The sequence below is a fragment of the Rana temporaria genome, chromosome 3 (assembly GCF_905171775.1).
Source record: "Rana temporaria chromosome 3, aRanTem1.1, whole genome shotgun sequence".
NCBI lineage: Eukaryota > Metazoa > Chordata > Amphibia > Anura > Ranidae > Rana > Rana temporaria.
The window spans coordinates 110,204,306-110,231,388 of NC_053491.1; the positions used below are offsets into that span (position 1 = coordinate 110,204,306).

General features: G+C 45.9%; 1 protein-coding gene across 1 annotated transcript in view; it reads right to left on the minus strand.

Annotated features, from left to right (window-relative positions):
- Nucleotides 1-2,235: 2,235 nt before the first annotated feature.
- POLR1H (RNA polymerase I subunit H) overlaps nt 2,236-27,083 on the minus strand; it is a 33,398-nt gene continuing 8,550 nt past the window's right edge. Inside the window, exons 3-5 of the mRNA XM_040343218.1 lie at nt 25,526-25,629; nt 16,838-16,947; nt 2,236-2,322 (exon numbers count right to left, since the gene is read on the minus strand). Of these exons, the coding sequence (XP_040199152.1) occupies nt 2,298-2,322; nt 16,838-16,947; nt 25,526-25,629 (239 nt within the window). The 3' untranslated portion in view covers nt 2,236-2,297. The remainder of the gene's footprint in view (nt 2,323-16,837; nt 16,948-25,525; nt 25,630-27,083) is intronic.

Genomic DNA, 27,083 nt, shown 5'->3' on the forward strand with positions numbered 1-27,083 from the left:
TATTTAAACAATGTAATAGAAAAAGAATCCTTTTCACTAAATTATAAAATACTGTGGTGAAAATTAAGACGTTTATGGTGCTAGGGTCAATTCTGACCCAGTTATAATATAGGATTATAGGACACTAATACGTGCCAAAACTGAAATCATAAACACTCTCTCTGCTTAGTAACACTGACAGCCAATCACCTCTCAACCCTGTGAGCTGTAGTTAGGGAGGGGCCTATCTCTTTATCTGCTTCTCTAAATAAAGTAAAGAAACATAGGACCAATTTATAATATTCTATTGAGGTTTATTTTACCATTTTTAAATTTGAAAATGAGAGGTATGCTATCAAAAGAAAGGTCTAAGGGGTCACACCAAAAATATTAAAACCAATCTTTTCAAGGATAAAGAAGCCTAACAAGGTAACCAAGAGGTAAGAAACAAATTGGATGATAAATAATTGTTCAGAGGGTATTTTTTGGCCGATTTAAGACACAGGTCAAAACCGACCCATTAACATCATGGATAGTAACAGAACGCTAACATAAAAGGAGGGTTAAGCTGGAACAGGGCCCTTAGTCAAAGTAGAAGGAATTATGAACCATTCCAACTACCAGTCAACATTGACACAAAACCTTAAAGGGTCACTAAAGGAAAACAATTTTTTTGCTGAAATGACTGTTTACAGGGTATAGAGACATAAAAGTTAACTGATTCCTTTTAAAAATGATTACAAATAGATTAAATTCAATCATATAATGTGCCTCTAGTTTCACCTTCGTTTTTAAACTGGTTTCATGTTTCTGTGAAGTAAAGAGACCCACAGAACAAAAACAAACAAATCCAGGGCAGTGTTTTGTTTTTAAAATGAATCTGATTGGTTCTGAGGAGTTTTAGACACACAGCTTGGACCACAGTGAAAAGCTGCCATGAATTTTTTTCAGAAGGAGCCAGACAAGCAGGAAGTGTGGAGATCACAGCAGAATTACAGCAACTTAAAAGCAAAAACGAACAATGAGGACATGAAACCAGTACTGCAGTAAGGTAAAGGAAGCTATTTAGCTAAAAAAAAAATCCTTTAGTGATCCTTTAAGGCTTCTGCTAGAAAGCTGAACATGAAGGGGAACTTCATCTTTCAGCACGACCCAAAGCATACATCCAAATCAACAAAGGAATGGCTTCACCAGAAAAAGATTAAAGTTTTGGAATGGCCCAGCCAGAGTCCAGATCTAAATCCTATAGAAAATCTGTGGAGTGATCTGAAGAGGCCTGTGCATAGGAGATGCCCTCACAATCTAAAAGATTTGCAAAGGAGAGTGGGCAATTATTGCCAAGTCAAGATGTGCCATGCTGATAGACTCATACCCAAAGACTAATTGAACTGGATGGACTTGTGTCTTTTTTCAACCTGACTAACTATGTAACTATGTAATTGCGGTAATAAAATTAATAGGTGCTTCAACAAAGTATTCGTTTAAGGGTGTGCACACTTATGCAACCATATTATTTAAATTTTTACTTCCCTACAGTTTATAGGTCAGATTAAAAAGGTGGAAAAAGTTCTGAAATTAATTTGTCACTTCTTTATACATCACAGAAAACTGATATTTTAACAGGGGTGTGTAGACTTTTTATAGCCACTGTATACAGCCGTGGCCAAAAGTTCTGAGAACCACACAAATATTAATTTTCACAAAGTCTGTTTTTTTTAGGTCTTTTTGTCTGATGTTACTATGGTATACTGAAGTATAATTACAAGCATTTCATAAATGTCAAAGGCTTTTATTAATAATTACATTAAGTTTTTGCAGAGTCAATATTTGCAGCGTTGATGCTTCTTTTATAAGATCTCTGCAATTCGACCTGCCATTCAACTTCTGGGCCACATCCTTACTGATGACAGTCCATTCTTGCATTATCAATGCTTGGCATTTGTCAGAATTTGTGTTTGTGTTCGTTTGTTCACCAGTCTGAGGATTGACCACAAGTTCTCAATGGAATTAAGGTCTGGGGAGTTGTATCATTCTCAAAACTTTTGGCCACGGCTGTAATAGGACACTCAAAAACTTGCAACAAATGCTGTTGCAAAAAGTAATGTGGCATTTACTGGGGAACGGTTAACATGTTAGGAAAAAAGCCCTTGTCAGGAGGGCAGAGCAAGCTCAGGATACTTTTGTATCAATTTATACATTTCAAATTAATACATAAAATTACAACAGATCCTCTGTTAAAAGTTACAACAGGGCAAGCAAGTACAAAATATTTTTTTTATTTACATAAAAAGACACAATCTTGCTGTACAGCATGGGCATCAGGAATCTTCCTTCTCCTGGAAGCTGTAAAAGGATGACAAAAAAAAAAAAAAGATAGACATGAGAATTAAAGTTCATGCAAACTTCTTCATACAATGAGCAGAAACCTGAGTTTTTCTGCACCCATCTCCTTAAGGGCACAAAAGAAAACAATTGTTCTCTGTGCCCTGTTCACACCACAGCACTGATATAATGTGCAATTTTTTTTCTGCAACGTGTACGTAGTTTTTTGCACCAAAAAAACTCAAATGACATAAAAATTGTGGTGTGAGCACAGCACATAGATCTCTGCAGACACAATGTTAAAATACGCAAAACAAGCCCAACATATTCTATACAAATTGGATTTGTGCATTTTTTCCCATCGGTTCTTTGCACATATGGTGTGAACAAGGTCTAAGGGAAAGGACAGTAACTTGCAGCAGCAAAGCAGTCACGTTTTCCATGAACTGAAATAGTATTGGATGCTGAAGGTTATTTTACTTTTTTTAGCCTAATAAAATTCTTTCAACCCATCAAAAAAGGCATTTTGGGCTTACATTCTCAGAATCACAAGTAAACCAGTTAATGCCCCATAGATATGTTCAAATTAAACTTCCTTATACTGTACACCGCTGTAATACAGCATAGAAATGATAGAGGAAAGCGGGACGATGATAAACACATACTATTTTCAGAGGACTAGCCATTTAGTAACTAAATGGCCAGTTGGCACGCTTACTGGGCACCCTGCAGAGAAGTTTTCTACATGACACCTTGACAAAGTGGAACGTACTTTATCACAGTCTGCGGATTTGTCCATTTCGGAGAGAGCGACACTACGGGACCCCCATTGCTAACTCCAGAGGAGGAGTACCTGGGGAGCTTGGTGGTTTGGAACATTCCGGTTCACCATTCTAACCCTTGCAGAGGTTAATATCTGCACAAGCGCATATGACCTTGCCATCTGAGGTCCAACATATCTGGTAAGGGTCCCCCTTATTATTTTGTGTGACACCTGAGGAAGAATTTAGTGTGGTGGTGGTGTACAGCAGTCTCACTTCCTGTTCTTGCACTCCTAATTTGCCATTCGTGTGGAATTGGACTATTGCTCTTTGGACAAAGGAGATTTTGTACTTTTACTTATGGTCACTTATTTTTTCTTCTTTTGGACACTTTCTGTTTGTTTTAAACACGGACACTTATTATGGTTCTCCAAACTTGTTTGGGATACGAATACATTTTTGCTCAGCAATTTTTGATGTATTTACATATATCACATTTATCTCTGCAGTTTTGCACATATGTATGGTGAATTTTACCTATATTAACAGAGTAATTTGTCACTAGTGGTACATTGTATTCTGCTTTACTTATAGGTATTCTCAATATTTAAATTCATACACTTAGTCAGGTTTATTTAGCACAACTATAACATCTTTATCCACTTTATTACATGATTATCACATGTTTTTGTGTTGCAGCTTTTCTCACTTCATATATTGTAGCAATATTTTTTTTGTACTATTAGCGCATAATTTACCCCTTTCTATTCCATTTATACTATACACCGGTCAACTTTAAATTCATACAATCTGCTTTCAGTATATAAAAGAAACTAGGACTTTTCTTGTGGAGAAAAAAAAAACTAGGACTAAATTGCCCAAAAATATGCAAATATAGATTACCAACAATCAGAAACCTAAATACAGTACTAATGAACAATTTCAAGTAAAGTAAACCCCAATTTTCTATTTTTTGGTTGTTGGTTCCCCAGGAGCTTTTAGCCATAATGCGTTGGATGCACAGCATTATGGCAGACTTCCCTATTGAAGAGAACCCCTCCAGCTCTGCAATATCTTTGTTTCCACCTCCTCTCAATATTCTTCTGGGTTTGCTGCCCTCAGCCATTTGATTTGCTGGACCCAGAAGTTGCAACTCCCACAAATGTGCATGGCTTATATATTTATTGCTCGTGTACACTGTAACAAAGGGCTGATAGGCAGGGAGAAACATTTATGACCGCAGGGACAACACAGCGACTTCTGTCATAAAAAAAAAGCCTGTCAGCATTTTTTACAAAAAGCATATTAAACATTCAATTTAAAGCGGAGTTCCGGCCACAATGTCACTTTTTAAATATAAATACCCCTGTAATACACAAGCTTAATGTATTCTAGTAAAGTTAGTCTGTAAACTAAGGTCCGTTTTGTTAGGTTGTTACAGCATTTAGACACTTTATAAAATAGAAATTGACTGGGGCCATCTTAAGTGTGGGCATCATGAAGCCGGACTGTATGACTTCCTGGATTTCAGCCTTGCAGATCTCGCACATGCTCAGTGCTGCACAAGCAGTGTAATAGGTTTCAGATCAGGTTTCAGCACCTGTACTGTCCAAGTCACATGATTCTTCAAGACTGGGGAGTGCACAGACTCCTGGAAAGTTACACCCACTACATTCCCAGGAGTCTGTGCAGTGAAGTTAGGAAGCTTAAGCACCTAGGTGCAGGAAGAGGGAAGATTAACTATTCTGCCTAGCAACAACACTTTGAAGGCATCTAAAAAAAAAAAAAAATTCCTTAAAGGACTAATGACATTTTTTTAAAACTACTGATGTAATGTTATATTTATGGGTGGAACTCCACTTTAAGACTAGTGGAAGTAAACTTCACATTTTTACTCAAATAAGTTTTTATGAACAGTGTTAAAATAAAATAAAAAAATTGGTAAAGCAGGTACACTCAAGAGGCTGCAGCATACACTTGAACTTCACGTTGGATTGGATTGGAATAAATACTTATAGAGCGCCGAATGCGAGTTGTGAAACTCGCGTCTAAGCGCTTACCAACAAGCTGGGGGTATCTAGTTCCCAAGAGCAAAAAGAAGAAGCTAGGACATCTAAGTAAAAGAGGGGGGGGGGTGTCAGGGCACAAAAAGCCTATCCCTACTCCCTGACCATGGACCACAGCCTGGGATTAAGGCAGCGTCCTGCTAAAGGCTTGGAAGGCCAAGTCTCTATCTGTAGGCTTGTGAAAAAAGAAGTGTTTTCAAGCCCTTACGGAAGGCCATCAAGGAGGAGGATGCTCGGAGCCGATGAGGGAGCTGGTTCCAAAGAGAGTTCCCCAGTGTTTGGAGCCGGCGGCCACCTTTTGAAGCTGATCGACTAGATTTAATAATTGCTAACAGGGCGTCAGTCGAGCGAAGCTCTCTGGGTGGACAGTAGTGTTGTGTCATATTCGATAAGTACATCGGACCTAGTTGCCAATAGGCCCGAAACACCAGACAGAGTGCCTTGAACTCAACCCGTTTTGCTATCGGGAGCCAGTGTAGATTCTTAAGCACCGGGGAGATGTGATTCCGCCTTGGGCAGTTTGTGACTAGTCTTGCAGCATGATTCTGTGTAATCTGCAATCGTTTTATCCACTTCTGTGGGAGCCCTAGAAAGAAAACATTAGAACAATCTAACCTAGAGTGGATAAGTCCATGAACTAAGATCATACGGTTGTGCTGAGTGAAGAGATTCTTAATTTTCCGTAATAATTGCAGATGATAGTTGGCTGATTTTATGCAATATTTTGCGTGAGGTACGAAGCTTAGTTCAGCATCAAAAATTATACCCAGATTTTTTACCTGCTTAGCTGGAGTTGGGGCAGGGCCAAACGAGGATGGCCAGGCAGGTAAAAAGGTAGAGTTGGCTTGTGGGCCGATCAGCAAAAGCTCAGTTTTGTCGGCGTTAAGGCCTAGCCTGTTTGAGTCCATCCATTGTTGGATGTTAGATAATCCCTTATTCAGCTGCTCAGGCATATTAGGTCCACTTGCAAGGTCTGCCAAGATCTGTGTGTCATCCGCATAGATCTGGCAGCCTAGACCATAGCTGGTAATGAGGTCGGCAAGTGGGCGCATGTAGCAGTTAAAGAATAAGGGAGAAAGGGCAGAGCCCTGAGGTACCCCGCAGGTCAATGACTGGGTATTTGAGCGGTACGACTCCATTTTTATGGAGTGTGTTCTTTCTGACAGGAAAGATCTAATCCAATTTAACACTGCGTCCTCACAGCCAAATAAGGATTGCATTCTAGAGAGAAGGATAGAATGGTCAATGGTGTCAAACGCCGCAGAGAGGTCCAGCAGCACCAAGGCTGCGGACCCCCCCGCATCGCGGACACCCAGCAGACGTTCCCTCATATCTAGGGCAGACATCTCCGTACCGCGACCGGGTCGAAATCCCGACTGGCAGTCATGGAACAGACCGTGTGACTCAAACTGCTCCTGCAGCTGGGTAAACACAACCTGCTCCAGGACCTTAGATAGAAAAGGCAGTAGAGAAATGGGGCGGTAGTTGGTAAGTATCGTGGGTTCCAGGCACACTTTTTTCAATAATGGGAGTATGATTGCTCTCTTGAATCTAGAAGGCACTATACCCAAGCGGAGGGACAAATTAATTACTCTGCAGATGTCAATAATCAGAGTGTCTACATGCTTCTGAATGAACCAGGCAGGGCAGGGGTCATCAGGATAACTGGTTGGTTTCAGTTTTGAGATGATAGCTCTGATTTCCTCCTCTGACACTAGGCGAAATTTCTGTAGTTTTTCCGGGGTGGTTTTGGCTTTTAATGTTGCACAGGGGGGTGCTAAGGAGGATCGAGCACGGATTTTCTCCACTTTTGAAATGAAAGACTGGTGGATATCATTACACAGTTGTGGGGATGCCATAATCTTGGAGTGGAATCTTTTGGGCTCAAAAATCTCCCGGACTATGGCGAACAGTTCTCCCGTTTGATTAGGGGCAACGCTAATTTTGGTATTATAATATGTTCTTTTTAGCGTTTTTACTGCCTTGGCATAACCTCTGCAATGTATGCGGTAGGCTTGTTTGTCCAGATTGCATTGAGATTTTAGCCATTTTCGCTCCAAGAACCGTCTCTTTTTATTGAGAGGGAGGAGGCTAGATGAATACCACGGTTGGGATTTCTGTAATCTCGGTCGGTTGTTAGCCACCTGAAAGGGCGCCACTTTGTTCAATGATTTTTTTAGCCTAGATTCAAAATCGTCCAAGGCACTCTCTAATTGGAGAACACCTTCTTCGAGATCGTCAACAAGCTTATTCTCCTCAATCTCGTTGTCGGTTTTAATATAGCAGTTCTTGAATTCATCACAGTTCACAGGCTTAAGTTTTCGAAATGGGATTGACTTACGCATGTTATTACCCGCCTGTATTCTTTTGAGAGCAAAGTCGGGAAGAACATACGAAGTCAAAAAATGATCTGACCACACAATTTTTTGTATCGTCACTTTAAAGTGGTTGTAAAACCAGAGATTAAACAAATCATCCTATACAAGGTGTACCTGTTTATCTGCAGTCTTTTCTATACATCTGTTCAAAGCCTCACATTTATAAAAAGTTTGTCTATGAGCGTTAGGAAAAAAAGGGGGGAGAAGAGCTTGTAAAGTCTCAAGGTTTTTCACCTTAATGCATTCTATGCATTAAGGTGAAAAACCTTCTGTGGTACAGCTGTCCCCCAGAGCCCCCCCTTTACCTTGACCAGATTGTTCCAGTGACAAGAATGAGCCCAGCAGCTCCCGCCACAGTTTTAGGTCCTCATTGGATAAATGGCAGCAGGAGCCATTGGTCCCTGCTGCTGTCAATCAAATCCAGTGACACAGGAGCCGGGGGGTGGGGCAGAGTCCTGTTGTCTGTGTCAATGGATGCAGCAGCAGCAGGACTTGGGAGCGCGCCCGCATGAGTGCCCCCATGAAAAGCAGCTCTCCATGGAGGCATGTCTTGAAGAGGAGCGCAGCAGGAGGGGGTTCCCAGAAAAAGGGGATCGGGGCCACTCTGTGCAAAACCCTTGACCAGAGCAGGTAAGTATAACATGTTTGTTATTTAAAAAATATATATATTATTTTATTTTTAAAACAAACCGTTAAAATCACTTGAAGTTAGACACTGCAGAGCTCAGTCAGGAGAGCTCTGAGAGCTGATTGTAGGGAAGGGACACACCTCCCTTCACACAGCACACAGGAACAGAATTGAGGCCCGTCAATCAGCTAGAGGTCCCTTCCTTGTCACCATTTTTCTCTTGGTGTCTTTCTGTTCAACGATGACAGAGAGAACTGCTGCTGTCATGCACTTTGCTGGATCGATATCAGGCTCAGGTAAGCATAAGGGGGCTGTGGGACAGGGGAGCAGCAGACTGAATGGTTATCTAAACGCAGAGAATAAATTGATTGGGGTTTGTAAAATCTGAAGGTTTTTTATTCTAATCCTTTCTGTGCATTAAGATAAAAAAAAAAACTGTGTGCAGCAGTCCCCCTCAGCCCCCCTAATACTTACCCGAGCCCCCTTTAGCTCCAGCGATGTTGTAGGAATGTCTCGCCCATCTGGGACTCCCACCATCATTGGCTCTTGCTGCTGTCAAAGTCAGTCAGCCAATGAGAATAGAAAGGGGGCAGGGCCAGGCCACAGCTCTGTGCCTGAATGAGCACATAGAGCTGTGACTCAGCTCGGGTGCCCCCATAGCAAGCTGCTTGCTGTGGGGGAACACAACAGGATGGAGGGGCCAAAAGCGCCAGCAAGGGACCCGAGAAGAGGAGGATGCAGGCTGCTCTGTGCAAATCCACTGCAACAGAGCAGGCAAGTATAACTTTCTTTTATTTCTAGATTGTAAGCTCCAACGAGCAGGGCCCTTTGATCCCTCCTGTATTGAATTGTATTGTAACTGTACTGTCTTCCCTGATGTTGTAAAGCGCTGCGCAAACTGTTGGCGCTATATAAATCCTGTATAATAATAATATTATAAAAACAAACACGACTTTACAATCACTGTAAAAGGTAAAAACCTTCAGGTTTTAGAACCACCTTGAAGCCTACAGTTTACCTACAAAAAAAAAAACACACACACCCCACAAAATAGGCACAAGGGGCATTACTTATTCAGTGTGATGTATCCCTTGTGCTTCCGTCTTCTAGTTCAGGCTCCCATCAAGTGTACCTGACTATGCATGCCCTTTCGGGTCCCCTCCTCCATTCATAATAGCTGTACTACAGCTTCTATGAAAGAAATGTATGAATGAGGGGGTAGACTTTTCAATCATCCACCTGTCCTCCATTCATGAAAGCTGTAGTATGGCAGAAAGGGCAGGCATAGCACTCCTAATGAGATTGTGACAGTTCCTTAGTTCTATTAACCCTTGCTGTCACAAAAGATTATGGCAGCGGGTGGGGTTTTATCAGAGGAGAGACTGAACTAGAAGACAGAAGCACAAGGGACACATCACACTAAAAAGGTAAAAACGGTAAGCAATGCCGTTGTAGTTTGTTTTTTAAACTAACTCTAAGCCCAGCCAAACAGCTTCAAACACACTGGGGGAGATGTACTAAAACTGGTGCAGCTGTGCATAGCAACCAATTAGCTTGTTCAATGATTCTAATGCTGGCCATATACTATACGAAAAATCGGCCGAACGCATTTTCGAAAAACAAACATTCGGCCGTGAGTGCAAACGATGGTGTCATCATGTAATGACCGATAAATCGTTCAGAGGACATAAATAAAAAAAATATTGTGTATACTGGAAAAGGGGGAGAACTCATATTTATTTCTTTGCAAACCACTAGAGTGCAGCAAAGGAAAAGAAGTCTAACCAAATTTGTATCTGACAAATGTAGTCCTCCTTATCTGGAATTGAAGATTACAACACAAATATCTGACATAGCTTAAGGGGAACTGCACAGGAGGAAGTTGCCTTTGTGTGAAAACAAGAAGAGGAAGTCAATTTCAGAAGAATGTTTGGCGAGTGGCAGGACAGAGAGATGTGTTACACACCAATACAGCTAAAGGATAAGTTCACCTTCAGGAGCATGTTACATGGAGTGTAATGTATAACATGCTCCAGCTTACTGATCATGGGTGCAAAGTTTTCTAGGCTCCTGCTTGAAAAAAAACAACATAAAATGCACTTTTCTTTCCTGTAGAAATATTTGCATTTATAAATTTCTTCCCAAAATGCAAACTTAGCCTTTACCACTTGCCAACAATATACGCAGCGGGAGCCAATTGGCGGACTCGATATCCGCCAGCACCCACTGATGCTTCGGTACAGAACGGTGGTATGCCTATGTAAACAAGGCAGATCGCTGTTCTGTCTGTGCAGAATACACAGATCCTGCTTCTCTGCTAAGTAGGGGCACAAATTATGCCTTTGACTAGTTCAAGCACCTCCCCCACAGTAGTAAATCACTGGTCAGCCACACAGTTGACCCTTTGATTGCCCCTGATGTTAACCCCTTCCCTCCCAGTATCGGTGCATAATGTTTAACACTAATCACTGTACTAGTGTCACTGGTCCCCAAAAAATACCAGTTACTCACCGGCAGCTGTTTTTCTATGAGTCTTACAGGACGGCACCTTGAGAGTAGACTGGCTTCACCTGACAGGAAACACAATCAAAAAGAGGTTTAAAAACCCCGCCCCTCCCCGTGCACCTCAGTTCGTGATAAAGTAACCACCATAAGAGCACGGGAACCAGTATATGAAAATACAAACCATACCAAGTCATCAGGGTGGGAAATAGGCCTGCCGTCCTGTAAGACTCATAGAAAAACAGCTACCGGTGAGTAACTGGTATTTTCTCGAGTCGTCTTCCAGGACGGCACCTTGAGAGATAAGCAAGTAACCCTCAGGCCTACCTTAGGGCGGGACCACTGCCTGCAGGACTCTTCTGCCAAACGTCAAGTCTTGGGGTGACAGGAGTTCCACTCGGTAGTGTTTTAGAAAGGTGTTCTGGCTTGACCACGTTGCTGATCTACAGATTTGTTCCACTGAAACTCCTGCTCTCTCTGCCCAGGAGGTTGCTATAGATCTCGTGGAATGTGCCTTGACTTTAGGTACTGTTTTGCCAGCCTTACTGTATGCTACTGAAATTGCCTGTCTTATCCATCTAGATATGGAGGCTCTAGATGCTTGGCAACCCTTTTTCTGTCCTGAAAAGTTGATTAGCAAGTGTGATGAGCGTCTGAACTCGCTCACCCTTTCTAAATAAATTAACAAACAGCGTCTTACATCCAAACAATGAAAGGTTTGTTCTCTTTCATTCTGTGGGTTTGCGCAAAAAGAAGGAAGTATAATTTCTTGTGACCTATGAAACTTCGTTGCCACCTTAGGTAGGTACAGGGGATCCTGACTTAGGACTACCCTGTCCTCGAATAAACGAAAATAAGGCTCTTTGATTGAGAGCGCTTGCATGTCTCCTATTCTTTTGGCCGTGGTGATGGCCAAAAGAAAGGAGAATTTAAATACTAACAGCCTAACCGGAATGCTGTCTATCGGTTCAAACGGAGGTTTGGATAGCTGGTCTAACACCAGGGAGAGGTCCCAAGGGGGAACTCTGGATATCTGTATAGGTGACAACCTATCCCTGGCCGTCAGGAACCTCTTAATAAGAGGATCCAGAGCCAGCCTCTTGTCTAAAAAGTAGGACAAGGCGGCAACCTGTACTCTTAGGGTTCTCGTAGCTAGACCTAGATCTACCCCTTCCTGAAGGAACTCCAAGATAACTGATATTTCGGGTAGTGGAGCTTGTCTTGCCGCGCACCAGCGTGAAAACACTCCCCAGGTCTTGGCATAGATCTTCCTGGTAACTTCCTTACGACTCGCTAAGAGGGTATCTATTACCTTCTCTGAGCAACCCTTCCGCTGCAGGTTCCACCTCTCAAGTACCAGGCCGTCAGACTGAAAAAGCCTGGCTCTGGATGAAAGATCGGCCCCTGCCGCAGAAGGTCCACCCGGACCGGGAGAGGGAGGGGAGGAAGGACTGACCACTGTTCAAACATTGGAAACCAAGATCTTTTGGGCCACCAGGGAGCGATCAGGATCAGCTTCCCTTGTGAACGACTCAGTTTTTGCAATACCCTCGGGATCAGATTCAGGGGAGGGAAGGCATAGGCTAGGTAAAATGTCCAGGCCTGGGCCAACGCGTCCACACCCTCCGATCCCTGATCCCGGGAGAGGGAGAAGAACCTTTCTATCTTCTTGTTCCTCCTGTGAGCAAAGAGGTCTATTTCTGGGATGCCGAAATGATGACATACCCAATCGAAGACCTCCTGACTTAGTTCCCACTCTCCCTGGAGAATGGGTTGGCGGCTTAGAAAGTCCGCTTCTAGGTTTAGGACTCCCCTGATGTGAACTGCTGACAGGGAGCGGACCCTCTGTTCTGCCCAGCCTAGAATTTCTAGGGACAACCTTAGGAGCGAACGGGACCTGGTGCCTCCCTGATGGTTCAGAAACGCCACCGTGGTCGCGTTGTCGGAGAGAATTTGTATTTCTTGGTTCAGGATTCTCTCTTCGAACGCTTCCAAGGCTCTTCTGACCACTGATAATTCTCGGAAGTTGGAAGACGACTCCCTTTGGTGTCGATCCCAGGAACCCTGGGCCTGTAGGCCCGCCATGTGGGCTCCCCATCCCCAGGAGCTGGCATCCGTGGTTATCCTGAGGGGGTTTGACTGGTTCCACTGAAGGCCTCTTCCCAAGTTCCGAGGAATGAGCCACCACTCTAGAGTGTTCTTTACCGACTCTGGAATGGAGACCCTGGAGTCTAGGGATGTTTCCTTCCCGTCCCGGGAGGAGAGGAGGAAGGCCTGTAGTGGTCTGTAGTGGAGCTGGGTCCACGGGAACTGCTGGGATGCATGAGGTCATAAGTCCCAACAACCTCATGATCTCCCTGAGTGAAATATCTGCTGTTCCCCTGACAGACCTGACCACTGAGATGAGTCTCTGGACCTTGTCTACTGGTAGGAGAAGCTTTTTCTCTAAGGAATCTATTAAGAATCCCAGATAGATCTTTCTCTGTTCTGGGAGGAGAGAAGATTTTTCTCGGTTTATAATCCATCCTAAGGATTCCAGTGTAGTCAGGACGGTGGTCAGGTCCGTGAGAAGAAGTGCTCGACTGGGATTGAACAGCAGCAGATCGTCGAGGTAGGGAACAAGGGAGATGCCCTTCAGATGTAGAAAGGCGACCACCTCTGCTAGCACCTTCGTGAAAACTCTTGGGCTGGAGGCAAGCCCAAAGGGAAGAGCGGTGAATTGCCAGTGTTGGATCCCCTGAGGGGAAACAATGGCGAATCTCAGGAATCTTTGATGGTCCTGGTAAATGGGGACATGGAGGTAGGCGTCCTTCAGGTCTATGGTTATCATAAATACCCCTTCTAAAAGAAGTCCTTTGAGACTGTAAATGTTCTCCATGCGGAACCTCTTGTAGAGGAGATAAGTATTCAGGGGTTTTAAGTTGATGATTAGACGGAATTTTCCCGAGGGTTTTGGTACTACGAAGATGTGAGAGTACACCCCCTGACCCTGTTGGTCTACCGGAACTGGGACTATGACCCCCTGTTGTGCTAGGTCTGACACATTCCCTAGAAGGCTTGCCGCTTTGAGGGGATTTTGGGGTAAATGAGTGAGGAGGAAAATTGGTGGGGGAAGATGGCGTAATTCCAATCTGTAGCCTTCCTTCACTATCTGCAAAATATGAGGACTCCGTGTTATGCTTTCCCAAGCTGGAAGAAATCGGGAGAGCCTTCCCCCGACTCTCGAGTCACTTGGAGTCTTTCCCAGCGGGTTTAGGATCAGGGAAAAGGATTCCCCCCTTTTGGTTTATCCTTTCCTGTGATCCACCTCCTATTAAAGGCCGCTCTTCGGTCTGAAGGTCGGTTTTTATTCTGGGGGCCTCGAAAAAATCTCCTCCTATTTTGTTTAGGTTTGGGAGGGAACCGTTTACCCTTTTCTGAGGCCCTAGTTAGAGCCTGGTCTAAACCTGTCCCAAAGAGGAGGGATCCCTCAAAGGGCAGGGCACAGAGACGGGATTTGGAGGCCAAATCTCCTTCCCATGTTTTGAGCCATAGTGCCCTTCTTGAGGCGTTAATAAGAGCGCCCGTTTTAGCAGAGGCTCGAGCGGACTCAATTGATGCGTCTGCTAGATAGGCGACAGCGCTACCTATGACTCTCGGATATCCTTTGAAGTCTGCGGGATATGTTCCAACATCCTGGATAGCCAGGTATCCGTATTCCTGGCAATGCAGGATGAGGCCAGGGCGGGCCCAAGGGCTGCCGCATTAGCCTCCCAGGCCCTGCGAAGGGAGGTCTCTGCCCGTCTGTCTAGTGAATCTTTTAAATTCCCAGCATCCTCAAAGGAAAGGTCAGACTGTCTAGACAGTTGAGCTAGGGAAGCGTCTAGTTTAGGGACTTTGAAAAATTTGTTTTCTAGTTCCTCCTTAAAGGGACAGCGCCTTTTCCAGGTTTTGTACCTTAGTAACTTCTTTTCAGGTTCAGCCCACTCTCTTAGAACTAAGTCCTGAAGAGATTGGTGAACTGGGATAACCTTTGGCTGGGGTTTAGCCAAACCCTGGTACATCTTATCCTGTGCTGACACTAGTTCGGCCGGCTGCTGAATCCCCTCAGAGGTATAGATAGCCGCCAGTAAACCACCCATGTCATCCGCTGAAAAAATGAATTTGCCTGATCTAGCATCTTCATCCTCCTCATCTGTCTGGCTATCAATGAGACCTTCTTCCTGAGCCTCTGAATCCTCAGAGTCTGACAGAAGAACGTCCCTAGCCCTCAACAATTTTGGAGCCGAGGTGGATAAGCTTTCCTGTGAGGAGGGTCCAGCTGCTAGGGGATCAGGTTCTTTGGTTTTTAAGACTTCCTTAAACTCTCTTAATGTGGCAAGCATCTCTGACTGAACCGTCAGGAATTCTTTCATTATTAGCGAAGTTTCCTTCCCTGTGAGTTTTTGAATGCACTTAGCACACAAAAGCTTGGAATAGTCTGTGGCTAGCTTAATGCTACAATTCCCACATCTTTTAGCTTTAGATGTATGTTTAGCAGAAACACTAGAAGCCTCCCCCTGGGCAGTAACCTCTTCCCCTGAAAGTAAAAGACAAGGCTTTAATACAAAAGGAGTAGGGGAAGGGAAGGGGGGTGTGTGGGGAATAAGGACCCAGTCCAAGTGCCCCAATGAAGTTTTTTAGAGGTAGACTCACCCCTGGTGGGTTCCTCTGCAGCAGCGGTTAGTGCCGGGCGGTCCTCACGCTCCATGGCACCACTCTCTCCCCTGCTGCGCTCCGTGCGTGTGAGCTAACGCCGATGGCGGCCGCCATTTTGGTGAAGACCGGAACCGGAAGTGCGTCATCACCATGCGCCGCCATCGACGCAGCGTCGAAATGCTGGCTCCACCGAGAAACGAGCCTGGGAGAACAGCAGCCGAGTCCACAGCGCGGAGATGCGTCTTTACCCGGCCCAGCAGGTAGGAGGACGCTCGGGAGAGAGGGATTCCAGCCACCTAGGTGTTCTGAGGTAGCTACTATCCCAGATACACCTAGCAGGGGGGGGTTTCCAAAACAAAGTTTTCCTTCAGCTCCCCCCCCCCTCAATACGGGGAGACCCTCTGGACAGGCAATAGCTTCACTGAGCTCAAGGCCTCCCAGGACCCATGGCTCATATTCCAGGAGGGGGACCACCAGCCCCAGGCCTTAGGTCTTTTTAGAAAACAAAAAAACGTTTCGCTGGGGGAAACACAATCATGAACTGAGGTGCACGGGGAGGGGCGGGGTTTTTAAACCTCTTTTTGATTGTGTTTCCTGTCAGGTGAAGCCAGTCTACTCTCAAGGTGCCGTCCTGGAAGACGACTCGAGAAAGTGTCGTTAGTGTCCTGACTATCCGCCGCAATATTGCAGTCCCGCTATAAGTTGCTGATCACCACCATTACCAATAAAAAAAAATACATATTGGGCTAAATGGACGAAGAAGTTTGATTATTTTTTAGAAGAAGAAAGAAGAAAAGAAGAAGTTTTCTTGTATAGCACCATTGGTCCTGCTTGGACCAATGTAAGTAAGAATATATCATACCTGACCAATCCCTGTGTAAGCTGCAAATCACTGAAGTTGTCGCAACTACATCGAAAATACCAACAACTTACCAAGCCATCCACAACTCTACCCCCAGTTACATCACCAACCTCATCTAAAAATAACATCCAAACCATCCTCTTCGCTCCTCCTAAGAACCTCCTGCTCTCCGGCACCCTCAACACCTCGCCCCATGCTCCCCTCCAAGACTTCTCCAGAGCCTCTCCAATCATCTGAAACTCCCTAGTCCAATCTGTATCACTATCTCCTACTCTGTCTGCCTTTAGGCAATCTTACGTCTTGAGCGAAGCTTATCCCACCCCTAACCTAACTGCATCTTACTTCTCAAGAAACTCCTCATCCTCGCACAGTTGTCATCTTTTGTATCACCTGCCCTTCCCTTTAGATTGTAAGGTCTCATGGGTAGGACCCTCCTAGCCATCTTGTATAAAATTGTACTGTCATTCTCCGTTAATTTTGTAAAGTGCTGTGCAAACTGTTGGCTCTATATAAATATTGTATTAGAATATTCATTTTAGCAATTATTTCTGTGTCAATTTGTGTCTTTTATTCCAGCATGTCTTGTGTAATAAACCATAAAAATGAAGCAAGCAGGCAACATATACAATGCGCAAAAATCATGAATATATATCTCTACTTACCGACACTGCACACAGGTATAGAAGACCGTCTGACCTTCATCGGCTGAACGCATTTGTCTTGTGTAATAAACCATTTTTTCATATCCACAGCGTGAGCAACGCCTGTCAATCTATTTAAAAAAATAAAAAATAAAAAAAAGGCAGCTGTTAAAAAAAGCTGAATATGTACAAAACAGAACAGTTATGGGGACTTGCAGAGAGATATTAGGGAATACTCGAGGGTCTGGCCTAAATCTATACGGCTCCACAGAAACAATCGTGGCTCAAAAATACACCTGCCCCACATTTTATCTCCACACTTCAATGATTGTTTTTTTACAATGTTCTTTATTCTTCTGCCCCATATACACACATAGGAGTTCTCCAAGTGCCTGTGAACATTTTCTTCAACTCAGACATCTTTTTTGTCAAGCGCTGGATTGTGAGGGTTAAATACCTGGTAAGACTACGTAATACTTACCTTATTTCTCTCTCCAGTAAGGTCCCTGCATGGTGCCACCGCTTCTGCAAAGCTTCCTCCCTAAAGCGCTCCTAACCACAGTCGCTTCCATGTCCTCCATATACAATGCAAGGTTAAAGCGGGAGTTCAACCATTTATTAAAAAATTTTCCTGCTCGTTTGGTCTAGGGGAATCGGCTATTTGTTTTAAAATATAAGCAGTACTTACCGTTTTCGAGATGCATCTTCTTCCGTCGCTTCCGGGTATGGGTCTTTGGGAGCGGCCGTTCCTTCTTGATTGACAGTCTTCCGAGAGGCTTCCGACGGTCGCATCCATCGCGTCACTCGTAGCCGAAAGAAGCCGAACGTCGGTGCGGCTCTATACTGCGCCTGCGCACCGACGTTCGGCTTCTTTCGGAAAATCGTGACGCGATGGATGCGACCGTCGGAAGCCTCTCGGAAGACTGTCAATCAAGAAGGAACGCCCATTCCCGCAGCCCATACCCGGAAGCGACGGAGAGGATGCATCTCGTAAACGGGTAAGTACAGCTCATATTTTAAAACCAATAGCCGATTCCCCTAGACAAAACGAGCATGAATCTAAAGCTAAAAAGTGCTCTCTAAGGGTGAACCTCCGCTTTAAGCCTTTTACTGCCAGATCCATACACCATACAGACCTAATAGTGTGGGAGTGTGTATATCTGAAAAGCAACCCAATTGTTTCCAAACACCTGACACCAACGACGGGGCACTATTCCTCCCACCAACAACTGGGGAATATTCCTCCCACCGTCACCAACGACGGGGCACTATTCCTCCCACCAACAACTGGGGAATATTCCTCCCACCGACACCAAGGACGGGGCACTATACCTCCCAACGACGGGGCACTATACCTCCCAACGACGGGGCACTATACCTCCCAACGACACCAACGATGGGGCACTATTCCTCCCACCAACAACTGGGGAATATTCCTCCCACCGACACCAAGGACGGGGCACTATACCTCCCAACGACGGGGCACTATACCTCCCAACGACACCAACGATGGGGCACTATTCCTCCCACCGACACCAAAAATGGGGCACTATTCCTCCCACCGACACCAACGATGGGGCACTATTCAATTTTAAAATATTGAGTTGCAGTTCAGTGAGTAAAATAAGTATTTGATCAAAGAAAAAATAGGATTTTTTGTACTCACCGTAAAATCCTTTTCTCTGACGTCCATGGACGGACACAGCTCCTTAAGTCTTGACAAGTGGGTTATGTTCCTGTTTACAGGAGAGGACTAGGCAGAAACATGTTAAATGGTTAAATACATGTTAAATTAACAGAGTTGAACAGCCCCGCCCAGGGGGCGGTCCCTCCAGACATAACCCTCACTGCAGCATGCAGCCTCAGTTCGTAACAAGCAGTACAAACCTAAAAAGGAGGGGTGGGAGCTGTGTCAGTCCATGGACGTCAGAGAAAAGGATTTTACGGTGAGTACAAAAAATCCTATTTTCTCTTATCGTCCATGGACGGACACAGCTCCTTAAGTCTTGACAAGTGGGACGTCCCCAAGCAGTGTCAAAACGAGGGGTGGGAAATATATCAGTAAAACCAATTTTAACTTCACCCCAAAACAAGCAGAGCTCCTCAAACGGAGGAGATGCAACCTCAAACGGCCGCCTGCAAACGCTAGCGGGCGAAAGCATCATATGATGCACTCACAGCAACCAGGAAATTTTGAAAAACAAAAACGTGAACGGACGACCAAGTCGGCGCCCTGCACACCTGTGACACCAACGTATGAAGTTGGAAAAAACCCAGGAAGCACCAGGTGCCCTGGTCGAAAGTGCCGCGACCGGAAAAGGGGGGGCCCGCCCCCTAAGAGCATAGGCCTGTATGACGGTCTGTCAGATCCACCGAGACAGGGTGGTCGACAAGACCGCCAGGCCCTCTGTGGACCAGACACTGACACAAAAGAGGGTCAGATCTCCAAAACGGAGCCGTAGCAGGTAGATACACCCGCAAAGCGCGTACCACGCCTGAAGTATGAAAAGCAACCTCCGTAGGATGCGCCGGTCAAGGGCAAAAAGGATGGACGGAACAATGCCCCTATTCAGGCGAAAGTCCAAGATCACCTTCAGAAGAAGGGAAGGTCGTGGGCGCACCACCACCTAATCCTTATGGAGTATCAAGCATGGCGGCTTGCAAGACAAGCCCACCAGCTCAGAGACCCCTCTAACGGAAGAAAAGGGCCACCTTCCGAGATAGTGTTAAGAGAAAATCTCTCTGAAGTTTCCAAAGGGAAAGCTCCTGAGGAACCAAGAGCACCAGAGTCAAAACTCATTGGGGAAGAGATGGGCCAAGAGGGGAGAGAATATGACAAACCCCCTGCACAAAGAGGTTCCCACCAGGGAACGGGCCCCAAAGGGCCACTGAAAGAACACAGCCAAGGCTGAACTCTGCCCCCCAAAGGTGCTTAAAAGTAGTTTGAGATCCACAACAAGCTGTAAAAAAAAAAAAAAAAAAAACAGCAGGACCCTGGCCATCGAATACGTCCGTGGACGTCACTTCATCCCTTCGCACCAAGAGATGTAGGTCTGCCAGGTGTAACTGTAGAGTCTCCTGGAAGAAGACAACCATGCCCTCAACATGGTTGAGATGACCGAGTCAGACAGACCCAGGTCTCTTAAAGTCTGGCTACCAATAGCCATATTGAGTAAGTTAGTGACTGTACAACAGAAGGAAGTATGGAACCTCGAGACAGAAGGACCTCTCGCCCTGGCGACGGCCAGGGTACCTCCGTTATGAAGCGCCCGAAAACGGCGTACCAATGACGCCAATGTCAATCTGGCGTGATTAGGAACATCGGGATCCCCTCAGCCTCCACACTATGGAGCACCTGAGGAAGCAACACAAATGGAGGAACGGTATAAGGCCGCTGATACAGACCCCCACAGGGTCACCAGCGCAACTTACGCGTCAGTACCAGAGCACTAGACCTGGTCACTACTTCGACACCCTTGCGGTGGAGACGAGCGGCCAGGAGATCCACGAGTGGAAAAAAACCAAGGCGAGCCCGGGCCACGTAACGACACAGATCTTCCTGGGCTTGAACCCAGAGGCAACTGCCTGCAGGGCAGGCAGTCTACGCTGAGCCATAATCTCGCCTGCCCTGTGAGACTCACTTCCTGCAAGGGAGCCGAAACACCCCCGGGCACAGAAAACCAGTCACCCTGGTCCAGCATCAGGTGACTCTAGTAGCCCGCCTGCTGGCATACCCATGGTAGACCGAAGCCACGGTCGTGGCGTTGTTGGCTAGCACCTTGCAACCGCCTCGAACACGAGGAGAATCAAAGCCTGATCAACCAAATAGTGGGACAAAGAACGGTAGACAGGGTCCCCAGCACCCAGGAGGCCTCCCACCTAGGTACTAACCAGGCCCGACCCTGGGTAGCCACCAAGATCAGAAGAGAGCAGGCCCGACTCTGGGCCGACTGGACCCCCCGCCCAGGGGTCCCCACAATTCGTGAGGCCTGCGTCTGTCGTAAACAACGACCACTGGAAGGATGGAACAACTTCCCGGGCCGAAGATCCGGGGATCTCCGTCCCAACTCAGAAGACTCCGACTAGGTGGCGCACCTGAATCTGGCGATTACAGAGACAAGAAATTTCTTACCACCTGGACCGTATTTCCTGAAAAAAGCCCAAGTGTGGAACTGGGCATACAGTACCGCCTCGAAGAAGGCTACCCACAGGTCCCGGACCAGCACGCACCCGGATACCGATAGCGTGATGCTAATACCCTCACTGCAGACTGAGGAGTCTGCAATTTCTCCAGGGGAAGAAAGACCTTCGCTCCCTTTGAGTCAGACTCAGGACCGGCTCCAAATGTTTAGCACCCACCCGAGACTTCGGGGGGTCTGAATGGCTATAAACAGCTCCATTAGGTCTGAGACAGAAGCTGCCCTCAGAAGAAGGTCGTTCAAGAAGCCCACGAGGCAAAACCTCACTGTCCCAACAAAGTTAGGACAATTGCGAGCTCCTAGGCGAAAACCCTCAGTGCCAACGCCAGATAAGAGGGAAGGCCACAGACTGACAGAAGCCCTCCCCCATCATGGAGCACAGAAAATTCTGTGACATATGCAAAACGGGACATGCATGTATGCGTCCCTGCGGGACTTACAAGTCCTGCACTGTTCTCAGGCAGACCGACAAGCCGGGCGAGGAATAAACGAGAAAAGAACTCTGTTCTATGGATAGGCGTAACCCTATCTAGGACTCTGAAGAGACCACCTCGCAGATACAGGTAGCAGCCCCATGGTGGGTCTAATGGATTCGATCCTATGACCTTGTGCACCGAAGTGCAGGTGGCTTACCACTGCACCATGCAGGACTGCCCCCCATCAGTCAGAGAGCTTCACTGAATTGTGAACCTGTAAGCCACCCCCCCCACACCTAGAGCAGGGAGGGAAGACGACTGCATATAGCGTTTATGCACCCAGGGACAATTTAGTCCCCCAGCTGAGCCCTTGTCGGCCCCCGTACTAATACATACACAAAGTTTGCATGTATATTATGGAAGTGTATGCACACGTCTTTGGAGGGTGGGAGGAAACCGGAGTACCCGGAGGAAACCCACGCAGACACAGAGAGCGACAAAGTAAGCTCCAGCTAGATTGGTGTCAGTGTCCGGGAATTCGGACCAATGACTGTTGCTGACAAGTAATGGAATTAACCACTACACCACCACGTACCATCTCTGAAACAGAAGCCCTGGATAACAAGGGCACAGCATTCAAAGAAGCATCACAGACCTATATGAGGCCCTGGACCAACGGGTCCGCTAGCCTAATATCCTTGGTACAGAGACGGTGCTCCTCCACTGTCTGGTGCAAAATGCTCAGTCAGAAATTGACTGAGACTCCAGAGTAGTAGCCACAATAGGCCGCAAGACGGACCCCAGCATGGTAAACATGACAAGGGCCAGTACCTCGGATCTTCTAACAGCCAGATCCATACAAGCGGAGACTCCCGTAATAGGGAGAGTGGTCAGCTATACATGACACCCGGAGGATCCCCTGAAAGGGCTCTCCTCAAAAGGGCACTGAACCGCCAGGCGGTGAGGGACTACCTCAGCGGCTTTTCTCATTCCGCATCTTAGAAATTATCAAAGAAGGGCAAGAAGGAGAGAACCTACACAGAGCGGTCTGATTTGTGATCCAAAAAAAGACCGAGCCCTCGGCGGAAACACAGCTGCACTATACAGCTTAAGAGAGTCCCTTACAGCAGTGAGAAGCGCACCCATAAATGCCTTATCCTGCTTTTTTTTTTTTACTACACAGGTACCTGGTCCATGGCTCCATAGCAGAAAAAACAAAGGTACCCCCCTGAGGGTGGGACTTTAAAAGGTGACACACAAAAAAAAAAAAAAGAGTCATATAAACCATAGATAAAACACACATATGGTCACAAATTCAATACGACGGAGCATTCCCCAGGGGATAACAGAGGGAGGGGGCACTCTTTTAACCCCCGCCCGTCCGCATTCCGCCCCCAGCCTGGCCCAAAAGTGTCTAGGGCTAACAAAGAAGTCTCTGTGGAGATCCCAGGTGCTAACACCTGCCGCTGAGCATGTTGGGGGGAAGGACCAGATACTGACTCCAAATATAAAAGACATTTACATGTGTATGTAATACCTGTCTTAACATAAAAACTGACGCTCCCAGGGCCCTATACAGGGCATCTTACCCACTTGCTGCGCTGACCCGGGGAGTTAAAAACGTATCCCAATAGAAGTCTGTTAGCCAGGGGACTCACCTCAGGAGGAGACTGCCCAGCGCTGCCGACCGCTCTCATCACACAGCGTGTGGAGAGGAAATAAAACATGAAGGAACTGCGGCGTCTGCAGGGACCTGTGTGCGCCGTAGATACAGCACTAGGGGACAGAACTGCACAAAGATGGCCGCCCGCTGCACATGGCGCGGCTACGACAAAATGGCCGCCAATGGGAGTTTTCAATGTAATTGAAAACCTCCCAAAAAATGGCGCCAGCGTCGGCCAAACGGCGGCAAAACGCCACCTTTTAAACAGGGAAAGCCTCCAAGAGCCTTTACAGTGAAAACCCCCACAGGAAAAACCCCGTATCAGACAGTAAAAGGTGCCAGATAACACAGCCCTCTCAGGAAAGCCCCCCCCCCCCGGACAGCGTGCCTTAGCAATGCAGCAAGGGAAAGGAGCAGGGAAGGGAGGAGTGCTCCTCCACTGTCAGGGCACCTCCGAACCCCAGGAATGCCCAGCCGTACCAACCAACCGAAGTAGGAGGGACTGTACTTACCTGTCCGAGCGAGGACTCGCTGACGCATTCCTGACAGACCTACAACCGCAATGGAGGTAGCTGTCGGCCCGGTCCACTGTGAGTGAGGCAACACCACAGCCCAGTCATATGTGGACCTCTGAGCAAAGCTCACGGCCACCTCAGGAGTCATGAGGTATGGCGTGGCAGACCAAGCCTCTTTGCATAGGTGTGTCCACGCTTGCTGGTCGGACTGAGTAGACTACAAGGATCTATAATATCCAGCCTGTCACTCAGCCGACAGTTGAAAGAAAATTCTTCAAGAAAAAGTGAAAATAAAATAAAAGAAGATAGAATGAAATAAAATTTCTCCTCAGGGCGCTGGGCCCAAAGGGAGCCATACGTCCTTCTCCTTTGCTAGGCAGAACGAAACTGAGGCTGCATGCTGCAGTGAGGAGGGTTATGTCTGGAGGGACCGCCCCCTGGGCGGGGCTGTTCAACTCTGTTAATTTAACATGTATTTAACCATTTAACATGTTTCTGCCTAGTCCTCTCCTGTAAACAGGAACATAACCCACTTGTCAAGACTTAAGGAGCTGTGTCCGTCCATGGACGATAAGAGAAACACGATTTAGTACTTGGTGGAGAAACCCTTGATGACAAGCACAGATGTAAGACGTCTGTGGTAGTGTGTTACCAGGTTTACATCTCGGGGGGGGGGGGGGGGGGGTAATCTAGATCTACTCTAAATCCCTAAATTTTCTTGGCTATCGCTTGGGAACTAAGTTTCAGCTCCCTTCATAAATTTTCTATAGGATTAAGGTCTGGAGACTGGCTAGGTCACTCCGTGACCCTAATGTGCTTCTTGAGCCACTTCTTTATTGCCTTGGTGGTATGTTTTGGGTCATTGTCATGCTGGAAGACTCATCCATGACCCATCTTCAGTGTTCTGACTGAGGAAAGAAGGTTCTCATCCAAGATTTTCAATACATGGCCCGTCCATTGGCCCCTTAATGCAGCAAAGTCAGCCTGTACCTTTAGCAGAGAAACAGCCCCAAAGCATAATGCTTCCAACTCCATGCTTGACTGTAGGGATGGTGTTTTTAGGGTCATAGTCAGCATTTTTCTACCTCCAAACATGGTGAGTCAAGTTAATGCCAAAGAGCTCAACTTTGCTCTCATCTGACCACAGCACTTTCTCCCAATCCTTCTCTGAATCATTTAGATGTTCATTGGCAAACTTCAGACAGGCCTGTACATGTGCCTCCTCGAAAAGAGTGGGGGGCTTGCAGGAATTCAATCCATGGCAGCGTATTGTGTTACCAATGGTTTATTTGGTGACTGTGGTCCCAACTGCCTTAAGATCATTCACAAGCTCCTCCCGCGGGAGTAGGCGTTCCTATGCAGAGGCGCAGTGTCATGTGGGACTTCGCCCAGATGATTGATGTCTTGAGAAAAACGCGTAAGGCGCGTCACGAGTTTCCGAAAGTAGCCGAACTGCGAGTCGGCTCTATACAGTGCCTGCGCACCAACTAGGAGCCGTGTAGAGCTGACTGCGCAGGCGCCTTATAGAGCCGACTCGCAGTTCGGCTACTTTCGGAAACTCGTGACGCGCCTTATCCGCCGAGGGGAAGTTTTTCTCAAGACGTCAATCATCTGGGCGAAGTCCCACATGACACTGCGCCTCTGCATAGGAACGCCTACTCCCGCGGGAGTGAGTACCCGGAAGTCGGGTGGAAAATAGCAATAATACGGTATGTACAACAAAAAAACAAACAGCATACTGTAAATGTTGGAAGTATGCAGAATGTAATGTTATATACACACACACATGTTTTTAGGGTGAACCTCCGCTTTAAACACTGGAAGACTACAAAGAACTACAATCTGTAGTGGGCTGTATAGCATGTGTGTACAAATGAGCCGAGTTGTGTGTTAAGCACTCAGGGTGATCGTCTTACCAGGGGTCCATTTAACGCTCCAGTCTCTTCCGCCTCATTTGACAGCGCAATGGTGTCCAGTTTGTTAAACATTACAGATGTCTGAACATACTTTCCCAGGAAATCTATAGGAGAAATAGTGTATTGTTGTCAGATTACAAAAACAAGTTTCAGGTCTGTAGAGGACTACAGTGATGCAAAGTGAAAGGAAACCTTTTGAAAGAGAACCAGTCACCACTGTGCAAGGGCTAAATGCTCATTATTTCTAGGGGTAGGGGAACAGGGCTCAATTACTTACTCTATTCCCTGTTCCAGCAGGCTCCAGCATTGTTCTCCCAAAACTGGTTGTTAACCAGAAACAGAAAGAAGGTCAGTATCCCAACATGGACACCTTTTCTGGCCACAACTAAAGCCCCATACACACTATTAGATTTTCTGCAGATATTTGTCTCCAGATTTACCAAAACCATGTAGTGCAAGGGCCTGTCTGATTTCATACAAATTGAAACTCTTATGCCGCATACAGACGGTCGTTTTTTGCGATGGAAAAAAAATGAAGTTTGAAGTGATGAAAAAAAACGACATTTTTGAAACTTCATTTTCAAAAACGATGTAGCATACACACCATCGTTTTGAAAAATGATGAACAAAGCGACGGCACTCTAAAGGGGAAGTTCTATTCGCCTTGAGGCTGCTTTTAGCTGGTTACTTGTTAGTAAAAGACGTTTCGTGCTTTTTTGTCTGTTACAGCGTGATGAATGTGCTTACTCCATTATGAATGGTAGTTTTACCTCCCATCTCAAAACTTGCTTCTGGGCATGTGCGGGTTTAAAACGTTTTTGCCCACACACAATCATTTTTTATGACACAAAAAATGAAATTTTAAAAAATGACATAAAAAATTCGAGCATGTTCGAATTTTTTTTTTGTCATTTTTCAGAAGACATACAATGACATTTTGCCCACACACGATCATTTTAAATGACAATTTTAAAAATGTCATTTTATTTCATCACATAAAATGACCGTCTGTACGCGGCATTAAGGTTTGACCTCATATTAGATGGTTTTGGTAAACCTGCAGAAAATCTAATAGTGTTGATGTGGTGTAAAGGCCGTACACACGGTCAGAAAATCTGAAGTAAAATTTTGTCAGATGAATGATCTGCCAATTTTCTGATCGTTAGTATGCCGATTTTGACAGCCGATTACAAAATTTCTTCAGACAAAAACTGGATATACAGGCTCAAATATTTTTGTCTGATGTGACCACGTGAGATTTTCTTTAACCACTTGCCTACTGTGCACATACACCCCCTTCCTGCCCAGACGAGATTTTAGCTTCCGGCACTGCGTCGCTTTAGCTGACAATTGCGCGGTCGTGCTACGTGGCTCCCAAACAAAATTTACGTCCTTTTTTCCCCCACAAATAGAGCTTTCTTTGGGTGGTATTTGATCGTCTGTGCGGTTTTTATTTTTTGGGCTATAAATAAAAAAATAAAATCGCAATAACCTGGTTTGCGCAAAACTTATATTGCCTACAAAATAGGGGACATAATGATTTTCTTTTTATTTATTT